Genomic DNA, 14,699 nt, shown 5'->3' with positions numbered 1-14,699 from the left:
CCACTCCTGTCTTCTTTTTCTCATTTGATGCCCAAAAGATTTTGCTCAAGCCCTTAACCTTAAAACTTGTGTATGTCCACCTGCCTCATATGTGTTTCTTTTTTTTTTTTAAACCCCTGTACCTCGGTGCACTGTCCCATAGGTGGACGATCAGCAAGGGTGGGCAATGGGGGCCAAGCGACCTGCCCAGGGTCACACAGCTGGGAAGTGGCTGAGGCCTGGCCCGAACTGTCATATGTGTTTCTTGTAGACAACATATGGTAGGATTTTGGTTTCTAATCCACTCTACTATTTGCTTCCATTTTATGAGCAATTTCATCCCATTCACATTCAGAGTCATAATTATCAGTTGTGCGTTCACTGACATTTATGTATCCTCCCCTAGTCCTACCCCTTTTTCTTACACTATTTACTTTTAAATTAGTGGTTTGCTTTAAGCCAGTATCCCTTATCCCCTCCCTTGATTTACTTCCCTTCTACCCCCTCCCTTATGATTCCCCTCTTTTTATTTTTAAAGGCCTAATGAATTCCCTCCCTATTCTTCTCCCCTCCCTTTTTTGACCTCCCCACTCCCCTGCTCCCCTTGGTTTATCTCTTCTGACTTTTTCAGTAGGGTTAGATAGAGTTTTATATCCCAATGGATAATATAGCTACTCTTCCCTCTCCGGGTTAATTACACTGAGAGTAAGGTTTAAATATCACCCCTTAATGCTCTCTTCTTCTTCTTATAATAGTATTTGTCCCCTCCCCTTCATACGCCCTCTCTGTGTGTAATAGAATATCCTATTTTTCTTATTCACTCAAGTTTCTCTTGGTGTCCCCTCCTATTCACTGCCCTCTTTCCTACCCCCCATATTATCTTAGACCATTTAGTATTCCACCCTCTCCCTATGAATTATTCTTTTGATTACTATAATAGTGAATACTATAATAGTGAATAGAGTTCACTACAGAGAATTATACATAGCATTTCTCCACATAGGAATACGGATAATCAGATCTTATTGAAGCCCTTAAAGAGGCAAATTTAAAAATTATGAGTTTTCTTTCTTTCCCCCTCTGTTTCTCATTTACCTTTTCATGTTTCTCTTGATTTTTGTGGTTGGATATCAAACTTTCCATTTAGTCCTGGTCTTTTCTGTGCAAATACTTGGAAATCTTCAATTTTGTTGAAGGCCCATACTTTCCCCTGGAGGTATATAGTCAGTTTTGATGGGTAGTTGATCCATGGCTGAAAGCCCAGTTCTCTTGCCTTTCTGAATACCATATTCCAAGCCTTGTGGTCTTTTAGCGTGGAGGCTGCCAGATCCTGTGTGATCCTGATTGGTGCTCCTTGATATTTGAATTGTCTCTTTTTGGCTTCTTGTAAGAATTTTTCTTTTACTTGGGAGCTCTTGAATTTGGCTACTATATTCCCGGGCATTGTCTTTTCTGGGTCTAGTGTAAAGGGTGATCTATGGATCCTTTCAATATCTACATTGCCCTCTTGATATAGAACCTCGGGGCAATTTTGCTGAATAATTTCTTTTAGTATGGAGTCCAAATTTCTATTAATTTCTGCTTTTTCAGGAAGACCAATGAGTCTCAAATTGTCTCTTCTAGACCAGTTTTCTTGGTCTGTCACTTTCTCATTGAGATATTTCATGTTTCCTTCTATTTTGTCAGTCTTTTGACTTTGCTTTATTTGTTCTTGCTGTCTTGAGAGATCATTAGCTTCTAATTGCTCAATTCTAGCTTTTAGGGACTGGTTTTTGGTTATAATCTTTTGGTTTTTGGCTATAATCTTTTGATTTTCCTTTTCAATCTGGTCATTTCTGGTGTTCAATTTGCTTATCAGTTCATTTGATTTCTGAGCCTCACTTTACAACTGCAAAATTCTGCCTTTTAAACTGTTATTTTCTTGCCAGATCTCTCCCATCTTTCTCATCATCTCTGATTTGAACTCTTCAATAGCTTGTGACTAGTTTTCATTTTTTCGGGAAGGTTTGGATATGATCTCTTGTTTGTTATCCTCTGCTGTTTTCTCTGTTGTCTGGATTTTCTCTGTGTAAAAGTTGTCGAGTGTTACTGATTTCTTCTTGATGATCTTTCTCTTCTGGGGTTCCCAGTTTTGGCTTGCCATTGTTGTTAGCCTAGCCCCTTCTCAGCTTTATCCTCTGTCTGTGCTGTCTAGGCTCCGAAGGTCTCAGGTCTCATTGTTCTTGGGGCCAAGCCTCCTGGTGGTCCTCCCGGTCTGCCCCTATGCCTGAGGCTCCTTCGGCAGTCTCAGGACGCTGCTTCTACAGCCGTGCTCCCATCTGCACCGGGTCCCTACTAGAGGTCCAAGCCTACGCTCAAGATCCTTGTCTGAGCCTAAGTCAATGCCTTCACCCGCGCCAGAGCTCAGGGTCTATATTCAAAGTCCATGTGTGTTCTTTATCCTCTTGGGGTCCTAAGACTTGCTGCTCTCAGGAACAGGCCCTGGAGCTGCCAATAACTTAATGAGTACCCCAAACCTACTTTGACTCTTGTGAGCTGGCCTTGGCATTGTACATAGTGTGGGAGGTGGAGGAGGGTCTTCCTCCTCTCGCGTTTTAGTGAGAGCTGTTTCACCCCTTTATAGCATGGAAATGCCCCGATTCCACATACCTTCAATGCTGTGCCCTGTTGTGGGGTCTGGATTTGTTTTTATGTCCCCTTGAGGAGTCCTATATGCTTTGGTTAGGAGAGATCAATCAGCTGCTCCTTACTCTGCCGCCATTTTAACCTGGAACCCCCTTCTCAATCTCTTTTAACCAGATCTATTTTTACTTTGGCTTTGTCTGATATCATGATTGCAACTCCTGCTTTCTTTTTCTCAGGTGAAGTCCAATAAATTTTGTTCCAGCCTTTTATTTTTACCCTATGTATGTTTGCCTGCCTCATGTCTGTTTCTTGTAGACAAAATATGCTAGGATTTTGGTTTCTAATCCACTCTGCTATTTTCTTCAATTTTATGGGTGAGTTCATCCCATTCACATTCAGAGTTATAATTATTAACTCTGTATTCCCCACAATTTTGGCTCCCTCTCCTTGTCCTACCCTTTCTTCTTTCGCTATTTCCTTCTACACCAATGTTTTGTTTTTAATCAGTCCCCCTAGTCCCCTCCCTTATTTTACTTCTATTTCTCCCCTTCCCTTCTTTTCCCCTCTTATTTTTCTTTATGGTATTTTAAAACTACCCCCCACATTCTCCCTCCCCAGTATTATTTCCCTCCCACCATTCTGTATGTTACCCTTTTTCTTCTCTATAGGGCATGAATGAATTCTCTGCCCTAATGGATCTGATTGTTCTTCCCTATTTGAGTTAATTTATATATATATATATATATATATATATATATATATATAAAATTATAATTATAATTAATTATTTCCTATCTCCAACCTCTTTACCATTTCAGGGTATTTTTCATCTCCCCTGCTCCCCCAATGCACTTCTTTTTGGAATATAAATTAACTCTATTTTGTCTCTTTTCCCATTACTCTTAATATTATCCACTTTTTTACCTCTAATTTTATATATATTTATACATATATAAATATAAATATTGACAATTCATGCTATACAGTTTGTCTCTGTTCCCTCTTAGTATACTTCTTTTAGCTACACTGATGATAATAACATCTTTTAAGAGTTATCAGTATCATCTTTTCCTAACGGGATACAAATTATTTGAACTTACTGGGTCTCCTAAGAAAAGGTTTTTGTTTTTTGGCTCCCCACACCTTTCTTAATTACCTTTTGGTGATTCTCTTGAGTTTTGTGTTTGAAATTCAAATTTTCTATTTAAGTTTGGTCTTTTCTTTATGAATGCTTGGAAGTCTTCCCACTGCAAGAATATAGTCAGTTTTGCTGGATAGTTGATTCTTGGTTGTAGACCCAGTTATCTTTCTTTCCAGAATGTTATATTCCATGTCTTCTGGTCCTTTAATGTAGGTACAGCCAAATCCTGTGTTATCCTAACTGTGGTTCCCTGGTATCTGAATGACTTATTCTTAGCAGCTTGTTATATTTTTTCCTATGGTCTGGTAGTTTTTGAATTTGGCTATAATATTCCTGGGAGTTGTCAGTTGTGGATTAAATGTAGTAAGTGATCTATGGATTCTTTCAATCTCCACTTTTCCCTCTTATTCAAGCATGTCAGGGTAGTTTTCTTGGATAATTTCCTGTAGGATGATGTCCAGGCTTTTTCTTTTGTCATGATGTTCTGGTAGACCAATAATTCTTAAATTGTCTCTGCGAAATCTATTTTCCAGATCTGAGTTTCTGCCAATGAGGTGTTTCATATTTTCCTGAATTTTTTCATTCTTTGTTGTTTTATAGATTTTTGTTGCCTTTTAAAGTAATTTGCTTCTGGTTGTTGAATTCTAACTTTTAAAGACTGAATTTTATCCATGGCCTTATTGGTCATCCTTCTTCTACTGGTATGATTTTCTTTGTAGGTCATCTTTCACCTTCTTTCCCTCATTTTCAAACTGGTCAATTTTGGCTTTCAAGACTATTTTCTTGTTTTAGTTCATGCATTTTCTTTTCCCAATTGTCTTCAGCCTCTCTTAATTGTTTTTTTTTAATTTGCTGGAGTTTCTGTGTTTTTGCTTGGGGTTCCTTGTTCTTCTCTTTCATTTGTTCTTTGTTCACTTCCTGGGAAGAAGCTACCAATTGTAATTTCTTTTTTATTTTTCTGTTGTTTACTCATAATTTTTCCTTTTTTCCCTCCTCTACTTTCTCTGCTCTGCTGGTTGATTAGGTTAAGCAGATAGTTTTAATGAGCTTTGATGTAAGATCTTCGGCAGCTGGCAACAGATGTTTGTAGATACTTTCTCTGCAGTCTATGGGGGAGGATTGTTGGAGTTTCCCTGCCCTCTGAAGACTTCTTATCTGACCTATTAATGGTATTAAACAAGGGTGGGGTTAATCTGTAGAACTTGATGTGTCCTGAGTCTAAAAGCTTGAGAGAAGGGGGGTTGTGTAAGATGGAGCATTTTTTCTGTGTTTAGTTTGCCCTCTCTGTGTTTCTTCTCTAGGTGCCTCCCTGCTGTCTGTGTTCAAAGCCCTGAGACTGGCTCAGCTATGCCAGCAAGGCCATCTCTCTTTACTAGTGCATTTGCCCCCCCCCCCCAGAGATTCCAGGAGCCACTGGAGACTCAGCACAGCACATGGGGAAGTGGTCCTGAGATTTCCCTTCTTTCTTACCCTCAAACCCAACAGTTTAAGAATTCATGCCTTTTTCCTGGTATACCTGTTGAGCTGTCCAGGATGGGGATTCCCAAGTTCTGTCCTGTTGTTAGATTTGGTTTTCTTTCCCCTCCAAGAGCTTTGTTTTTTATCTCAGAGTGGAAGTGTATGGAGGTCTGAAGTTTTGCTCCATTTAAGCCACCATCTTCCCAGAATCCCCAAATCTCCAACATATTTTTAAATGACTGCAAGTGCTATAACATAAGAATTTAAGTAATTTATAAGAAATTAGGACTTGTAATTTAAAAAAAATCCTCATTTTCAAGGGCTACTTTAACATTTTCCAAAGTTGATTAGTATCAATGTTGAAAAAATTACAATTTTGTCCAAGAACTTTTGTTTGGATAGCTTATTTTTTATAAAGAGTTCTAAAACATGCCCATGGTTCAGCCAAACCAGCCTAGATGAAGGATTTCATTAGAGCTAGGAGACAGCTTGGCCAGGTGAATGAAATCAACACCACCATCTCCTTCCCTGAGATCAAGATAACCAGGGAATCTAATTTCGAGGGCTTTGGTATTAGTAGTCTCCCTTTTGGCTGCCCCTCCTCACTAGTAGTCTGTGCCCCATAATCATCACTAAGAGAAAAAATTATTATGGAGAAAGAACCCACCTTCCTTACCACCACCACCATTAACTGCTGACCAGCTAACTCTCAGATGAGACCAAGAGAGAGAATATTGGTGTTTAATGTGCTCTGCTTTCAGCCACTCATATCTTATCATCTTGGAAAACAACTGTACCTGGAGATGCAATTGGCACCCACTTCTATAGAACTTAGTAAAGAAAGTTCATGCTACAGAAAGCCAAGCTTGGAACTATAGGTTCAACATCAGAAATTGATTCAGTTTTTTCAGTGGAAATGATATGAAAAATGCTGTTACGATCTTCTTTACTGTTGAATCTGGAGGGTTATGAAACCTTTGCATTTGAATTGTAGCTAAATCCTTCTATATGTAAACTTTTTGAAAGCAGGGACTATTTGGTCAGGGTTCTGACATTGAGAGAAAAAATATATAGAGAAAAAGAGATAAAGATATACAAAGCAAGGGCTAGATAGAGTAATGCATGATCTCCATTTATTATGACAGAGAAAGATTTTTATAGAAAAGAGTGCTAAGCATTACATCATAATTAGAGACATTTCTTTCCCAGAGAATATTGTTTATGAAATGACTTAACCAAAACATTCTTAGGGCTCCTCTACAGATGCAAGAAAATAGAGAAAGAAAGACAGCTAATCTGTTCTGTGTAAATTGGGAAAAGGAAGATCTTGATCATTCAGTCACTACATTACAGAGATTTCTTTGCTCTTCAAAATAAAGAAATACTCAAGGTTTTATGATGACCATTTTGGGGAAGAATCCTTCAAGGGTTCTCCTTATCTGATTGTCAGCCTAGAAAACAGCTTACAGCTGTGATCTGAGACTGGCCTTGTGTAATAGGTGAATTTGGGAAGATGTAATAAGGGGATTTGTAGGATGTAATATGAGACTAAAGCTAGGGGTAATAACTGGTAGGAACAGGGAATAAGGCAAGGCAAGGGGCCCAAGGATGGAGGTAATCAAGGGAATAGACTAGGTAGTAGGGAAATTAAGGCAATATAGTGGATTAGGAAGGTTCAATAATGAAGGATGGTTGTTGAGGTGGTAGGAGAAATGAGGGTATGTCTGAGTTTAGGGAGTACACTGAGGTAACAAGCAAGGGAGAGGATGAATTAATCTAGGCAGGCAAACAGCAGCAGGGAAATACAGAATGGTACTTAGGTTAAAGACAAACACTGAAAGGAAATAGTATGATCCCTTCAAGTAATAAGGACACTTTACAGAACTAAGTTAGAGTCAGCCAAGACAGCAGGAAATTGACTTCAGGCTTTATTCAGTTTCACAGGAAGGGACTAGTATTGAAGTTACACTTCCTTCAAAATGGGTACCCTCAGCTTCCCTCAAACTGCAGAGAGTATGTTGTTTCTCTTTTTCTTCCTCCCTCTCGTACTAATTAACTAATGAAGTAGCCAAAAGGTCTTGTTTAAACACAAAAGGGTTTATTGTCTTCTTGGATAGATTGGCAGGGTAGAGGATCAAGGAAGCCCTAATAGCTGCTTAGAGAAACCTCAGGTGGGGTAAGGGAGGCAGGAATGTGAGACTGAGAAATGACCTGCCTTTACTCAGCTCTCAAGGTGATTTTGAAATCAAAAGGTGTTAGGAAGTTGGATACAAAGACTCAATAGATAATTTGTTGCAAGGGTAAGACTAAAACTATCACAGATTTGAACTAACTCTCAGATTCACTCTCCTATTCACTCTTCTCCAACATTCAGGTAGGGGAAATGAAGGTAGTAATAATGTATGGTAGGGAAATTCAAAGGATTTAGCTAAATTAACAAATCTCAAAAGAAACTGCAAATCTAGGCCAGGTTTCAATCTCAAGAAGGAGCTCAGCTGGACCTTGGTACCCTGCACGAGTTCCTAGGACCAACTGAACTTTTCCCAAGATTCTAAAACCTCTTAACTGACATAAGAACTCTGCCAAAGCCTGCAAAACTGTTATGCCCCCCTCTCTGTATCACACTTGCCAAGGGTCTCAGGCAAATTTACAAGCATATCTTTATGGCTCCTTTTCCTCAGTGGGCCTAATTTGTCTTAGGTTCCTCCATAAGGGACTATTTTGAATTTTAGTTGGCATGCTTAGCACTTAGCATAGTGCTCAGTACATATTAGATGCTTAATAAATGCTTATTTCCACCCAATGTTCCTTTTTCCCTCCCTGTCTCCCTCCCTCCCTTTCTTCTTCCTCCTCCCTTTATATAACTTTGGTTCATTTTTTATTCACATTTACAGAAACACATAAGCAATTTAAGTAACATAACTTGGGTTTTAGAAATAGAAGTACTATTCATTGTCCTGATTAAGACATATGGATAAAAACATGTTTAGGAAGAGCAATGTTTAGGCTATTATGATTATAATTACATTCATCTTAAAATGGCTGTTGATATACAGAGAAATTTTAGTCTAAGCAGATTTAGAAAAATAACTGCATATTTGTAGTAGTTTTTATCCTGATGGAATGCATACATAGAAAATAATATTAATATTAACTTTTTGTGTAAATATTTTGTTCATAGGCATTATTGATATAATGATACAAAACAGATTTGTAAATGAGAATCTAATACTTCTTCCTTTTGAACTAACATAGTCATTATTCATTTAAAAACAGGAAATCATCAGTGTATGCCCGAGTTCCAACAATTAAGCTTTATGATGGTCTTATGATTGATGTCCTTTCTGTGGACTTTCCAAATGGCAAATTTATTGATGTCTTACCAGATGGAATAAATACAGAACTAATTTCTCACATCAGTTTCAAATCAATGAGACCAGTGTCTTTTTCAGCTGATGTGCTATTTTTGGATGATGAAAACAACTGGTAAGATGTTTAAAGATATTGTTTTGGCACTTAGATGTTCATCACATAAAGAATGATCATTAGCTTATTTTCAAAGTAGTTAGAAAAAATTTGCTAACAATATAGCATTTAATACTATGATAAGAAAGCTGAAACTGTAACTTTGCTTTTAGGATCAATATTTTAAATATCTTCAAGTTATATTTCTTGCTAATTATAATAATATCTGATTATCTGTCTATCTAAGAAATTAAAACTCTTATCTTCTGTCTTAGAATCAATATTACAATTGCATGCTCTTTGACACAGCTATACCACTACTATATTTGCATCTCAAAGAGATAAAAAATATTGTTTGTACAAAAATATTTATGGCTTTGCTTTTTGTGTTGTCAAAAAATTGGAAAACAAGTTGTCCCTTCATTGGGAATGGCTGAACAAATTGTGGTATGTGATGGTAATAGAATACTATTTTACTATAAGGAATGATGAACTACTTGATTTCTGCATGAACTGGAAAGACCTACATGAACTGATGTGAAGTGAGATGAGCAGAACCAGGAGAACATTATATGCTGTAACTGAAACATTGTGGGACAATCAAATGTAATAGACTCTGCTACTAATAGAAATGCAATAATCAAGAACAATACTGAGGAATTTATTCCATTTATTTATTTATTTATTTATTTATTTATTTATTTATTTATTCATTCATTTATTTATTTATTTTTAATGAATTAAAAAAATTTTTATTTTGAATATTTTTCCCCTAGTTACATGTTTCATGTTCTTTCCCTCTCCTCTAAACCTCCCTAACCCCTCTTAGCTGATATACAATTCCACTGGGTTTTACATGTATCATTGATCAAGACCTTATTCCATATTATTGATAGTTGGACTAGAGTTAGCATTTAGTGTCTACATCCCCAATAATATCCCCATAAGCCCATGTGTTCAAGCAGTTGTTTTTCTTCTGTGTTTCTCCTCCCACAGTTCTTCCTCTGAATATGGATAGTTTTCTTTCTCTTAAGTCCCTCAGCCTTGCTCTGGATCCTTGCATTGCTGCTAGTGGAGAAGTCCATTATGTTTGATTGTACCACAGTGTGTCAGTCTCTGTGTACAATGATCTCTTGGATCTGCTCCTTTCACTCTGCATCAATTCCTGGAGATCATTCCAGTTCACACGGAATTCCAATACTGAGGAATTTATGAGAAAGAATGCTATCCACATTGAGAGAAAGAACTGTGGAGTAGAAACACAGAAGAAAAACATATGATTTATCATTTGGCTATATGGGTATATGATTTGGGGTTGTGGATTTTAAAATATTTCTTTATTACAAATATGAATAATATGGAAATAGATATTGAGTATTAATATATGTATAACCCAGTAGAGTTGCTTGCCAGCTCTAAGAGTGGGGGAGGAAGAGAGGAGAGAGAGAACATGAATCATATAACCATGGAAAATTTTTCTAAAAAAAAATGTGGAAAAATTTTTAAAAACAGTATTATATATTGGTTCCAAGGCAGAAGAGTGGTAAGGGCAAGGCAATTGGGGTTAAGTGATTTGCCTAGGGTCACATAATTAGAAAGAGTGTAAGGCCAGATTTGAACCCAGGAACTTCTATCTCCAGGACTAGTTCTCAATCCCTGAGCCAACTTGATACCCCTTGATACTTATTTTTTAAATCATTGATAGGTTATAAAAGAAATTATGAATCTTTTATATGGTAAAAAGAAAATTTAAACATTTTAATTTTGTAATAGATTTATTTTACCTTGTGTTTCATGTATTTATGTTGAACTTTTTCATTCAATGGTTCACTCAATTAACAAGTATTTCTTGAAAGCCAATTATGTGTATAGCATTGGGATAAGCACCATTGATACAAATACAAAAAGAAATGCTTTCATGAGTGTATATATCTATGAACATACAAACAAATGCATACATACACAATATATACAAAATAAATAGAAGGCAATTTGGTGGTGCAAGGGCACTAGAAACTATAAAGACCTGGAAGGGTTTTGTGTAAAATGCATATGAATTAAACTTTGAAGAAAAGGGAGAAATGATAAGGGAGTGCATTTCAGAATTGTGCAATGGGATGGAGATAGGAGATGGAGTATTATATATAAGAAATAGCGAGAAGGCCAGTTTGGCTGGACCATAAAGCAAATGAAGGGGAATAATACATTTGTTAAGTTAGATTGGCCTCAGGCTGCAAAAGACTTTATATGCCAAACACAGGAATCTGCATTTGATTCTAGAGGTAATAAGTTTTAATTTTAATAAATACTTTTATCTATTATTTCTTATTTTTTATATTATATTTTATTATTTTATTAGTAATGGGGTGGCCAGATTTGTGCTTTGGGAAATTTGCCTTAGCAACTTTGTCAAGAATAGATTGGAGAGGAGAGAGACTTGAATTAGGGAGGCCAGTAAGGAATCTGTTATAACTGTCCCGGCAAGGGGTGATGAAAGCCTGAAGTACAGTAGGTCATCTGCATGGAAAGTAGCAGTTGGATTCAAGAGATAGTATGGACTAACTGGCTTGGCAGATTCAGAGAAAATAAGGAGTTGAGGATGACTTCAAGGTTGGGAAAACTGTATGACTTAGAAGGGTAATTCAGAAAAGGATTGGGTTTTGTGGGAAGAAGAATTTAATTTTAAATATAAGAATTTCAAGGTGCCTATAGGACATCAGGGAAAACAAACTTCATTGAGACATTTTTTCTTAGGAAAGCTTGTCAGCAGTGAAATTTATTAATTTTGAAATAGGATGCCTTTGAAAAAATTTCTTAAAATTTAGTTATTTTTTTCTTTTGAGATAACTTAGATATGGTTCATCTTCATGAGCTTTTAAATATTATACTTCTAATCTTAGAGCTAATTTCTAAGGAAAAAATATGGTATTGGGTTTATTTCTCTATGTAGCACTTTATATTGGATGATATGATTTGTGATTTTTAAAATCAGTAAACATGGAGTGGACAGAGAACCATCCTTAAAGCCAGAAAGACCCAAGTTCAGATTCATTACCTGAGGCATATTAATAGTGTGGCCATTCAGTGATCTAGATAATTCTGTAAAACTTTGTTTCGTAGGTGTATTGATTTTGCTTATACAGATTTACATATGTAGACATAAAATATATTGATATGTGATATATATGTATATATATATTTTTTTTCTCTCCATTGACAATTTATTAAGCACCTATTATGTGTTAATCACTGTTCCAAATGCTTTACAAATATCTCTTTTGAGTTTTCTTATATAGCCTTAAATGAATAAAATCACATATTGGCTCTGAAAAAATAAAAAGGACGATAAGGAATAACTGGTGCCAGACAAACTGGGGATACTCCCACACCTCACAAAGGGAAGGACTTACAAGTAAACCAAGTAAACACAAAATAACAAGTAATGGATGTGAGGTTTGGGGAATGGCAGTTTGTCAGTTAACTGTTAAAGCTATCAGCCAGGGAATGGCACAGATATAATTAGCTTCAGGTTGTGGGATCTTTTGGCATGGAGGAATCAGGAAGTACAAAAACTTGGTTTATTGATGTTATAATTAAAGGATAGGTAATGAGGGAAAGATCACATTAACTCTTATCAACTATAGGTGAACTCAAGGGTTGAAAGGTGGGACACACTACACTAACACTAAAGCAATCAGTCAGGACAAGCCTGGCTGGTCAGAAGGGGAAAAAGGTTTCTCACTGATGAGTCCACTTCAGTTCCACAGATGATCACAGCTTTCAAAGGAACTTGGGTATCACAGCAGTTAATCCAAAGTGTAGATGAAGTCAAGGAGATGAAGTCATCTGCATGTCAACCATGCAGATTTTACTTCTATGCTCAACTGGATATTCCTTCACTGGATTGCTGTTTCTTGCTGGAGACAATCCACTTTTCTCAGACTCTTCACTGAAACAGTTAAGCCAACCAACCCAATTTCCAGTAGCCACAGAGTCACTCAGGAAAAACTTACCACTGTAATTCCATGATTGGAATTTTCAGGTCTTGCCTGACAGCTCTGGCTGCTATCTTATGCTCCTTACTTTAAATCCTAATTTCCTCATAACAACTCCTATCCTAAAAAAATCCCAGAAAATACCAAAACATGTTAAATATGAGGATTCTTTCAGGAGCAGAGAACCAAGAGTGATATTTGATAGATCACAGGGCACTATATCATGTTTAATTTGAAGAGATGATATGGTATCCCAGGAACAATAATATAACCTAGTGATTCTGGAAGTGATTACTTCCCAGATTTTTAGAATTTTCTGAATTTAAAAGTATTTTTAAACTAAGCCCATCAGCTTAAGTATAACTATAAATATACTCATGTCTCCCTCATTCCCTCAAACTTCATTTTTTTGGTCTATCCCTTTTAACTACCATCTTCTATCTCTTCATTTTTGTGATAAAACTCCTAGAGAAGGATATCTATAATTGATGCCTTAACTTTACCCCTCTTGCTCTTTTCTTAAGTCTCTATAGTTTGGCTTCTGACCTTGTCTTTCTTTCTTTTTTTTTTAACATTTATTGATATTCATTTTTTTAGAAAAGTTAACATGGTTACATGATTCATGCTCCTACTTTCCCCTTCACCCCTCGCCCTCCCCCCACCCCTGGCTGATGTTCATTTCCACTGGTTTTAACATGTGTCATTGATCAAGATCTATTTCCAAATTGTTGATCATTGCATTGGTGTGGTAGTTTCAAGTCTACATCCCCAATCATGTCTGCCTCATCCCATGTGTTCAAGCAGCTGTTTTTCTTCTGTGTTTCCACTCCTGCAGTTCTTCCTCTGAATGTGCGTAGCATTCTTTTCCATAAATCCCGCAGAATTGTCCTGGATCATTGCATTGCTGCCAGTACAGAAGTCCATTGCATTCGATTTTACCATAGTATATCAGTCTCTGTGTACAGTGTTCTTCTGGCTCTGCTCCTTTCACTCTGCATCAGTTCCTGGAGGTCTTTCCAGTTCACATGGAATTCCTCTAGTTTATTATTCCTTTGAGTGCAATAGTATTCCATCACCAGCATATACCACAATTTGTTCAGCCATTCCCCAATTGAAGGGCATACCCTCATTTTCCAGTTTTTTGCCACCACAAAAAGCGCAGCTATAAATATTTTCATACAAGTCTGTTCATCTATGATCTCTCTGGGGTACAAACCCAACAATGGCATGGCTGGATCAAAGGGCAGGCATTTTTTATAGCCCTTTGAGCATAGTTCCAAATTGCCAGCCAGAATGGTTGGATCAGTTCACAACTCCACCAACAATGCATTAATGTCCCAGTTTTGCCACATCCCCTCCAGCATTCATTACTCTCCCCTTCTTTCATTTTAACCAATCTGCTAGGTGTGAGGAGATAGCTCAGAGTTGTTTTGATTTACATTTCTCTAATTATTAGAGATTTAGAACACTTTCTCATGTGCTTATTGATAGTTTGATTTCTTTATCTGAAAATTGCCTATTCATGTCTCTTGCCCATTTATCAATTGGGGAATGGCTTGATTTTTTATACAATTGATTTAACTCCTTGTATATTTGAGTAATTAGACCCCTGTCAGAGTTTTTTGTTATAAAGATTTTTTCCCAATTTGTTGTTTCCCTTCTGATTTTTGGCTACATTGTTTTTGTTTGTACAAAAGATTTTTAGTTTAATATAATCAAAACCATTTAATTTACATTTTGTAATTTTCTCTAACTCTTGCTTGGTTTTAAAATCTTTCCTTTCCCAGAGATCTGACAAGTATACTATTCTGTGTTCACTTAACTTATTTATAGTTTCCCTCTTTATATTCAAGTCGTTCATCCATTCTGAATTTATCTTGGTGTAGGGTGTGAGATGTTGATCTAAACCTAATCTCTTCCAAATTGTTCTGACCTTGTCTTTCATCTGAAAATACTCCATCCAACTTCACCACTTATCTAATTGCCTAATCCAATGGCCTTTTTAATCTCTTCCTTCCTCATCCTTTTGCTGCCCT

General features: G+C 36.7%; 1 protein-coding gene across 1 annotated transcript in view; it reads left to right on the top strand.

Moving 5' to 3' along the window:
* The window catches only part of CFAP47 (cilia and flagella associated protein 47), an 859,036-nt gene that overhangs the window by 202,592 nt on the left and 641,745 nt on the right, over positions 1-14,699 (top strand). Inside the window, exon 28 of the mRNA XM_044669214.1 lies at positions 8,480-8,689. Within this exon, the coding sequence (XP_044525149.1) occupies positions 8,480-8,689 (210 nt within the window). The remainder of the gene's footprint in view (positions 1-8,479; positions 8,690-14,699) is intronic.

The sequence above is a fragment of the Gracilinanus agilis genome, chromosome 3 (assembly GCF_016433145.1).
Source record: "Gracilinanus agilis isolate LMUSP501 chromosome 3, AgileGrace, whole genome shotgun sequence".
Taxonomy (NCBI): domain Eukaryota; kingdom Metazoa; phylum Chordata; class Mammalia; order Didelphimorphia; family Didelphidae; genus Gracilinanus; species Gracilinanus agilis.
The sequence above is the reverse complement of the archived record's forward strand: the minus strand, read 5'-3'. Positions and strand labels throughout refer to the sequence as shown.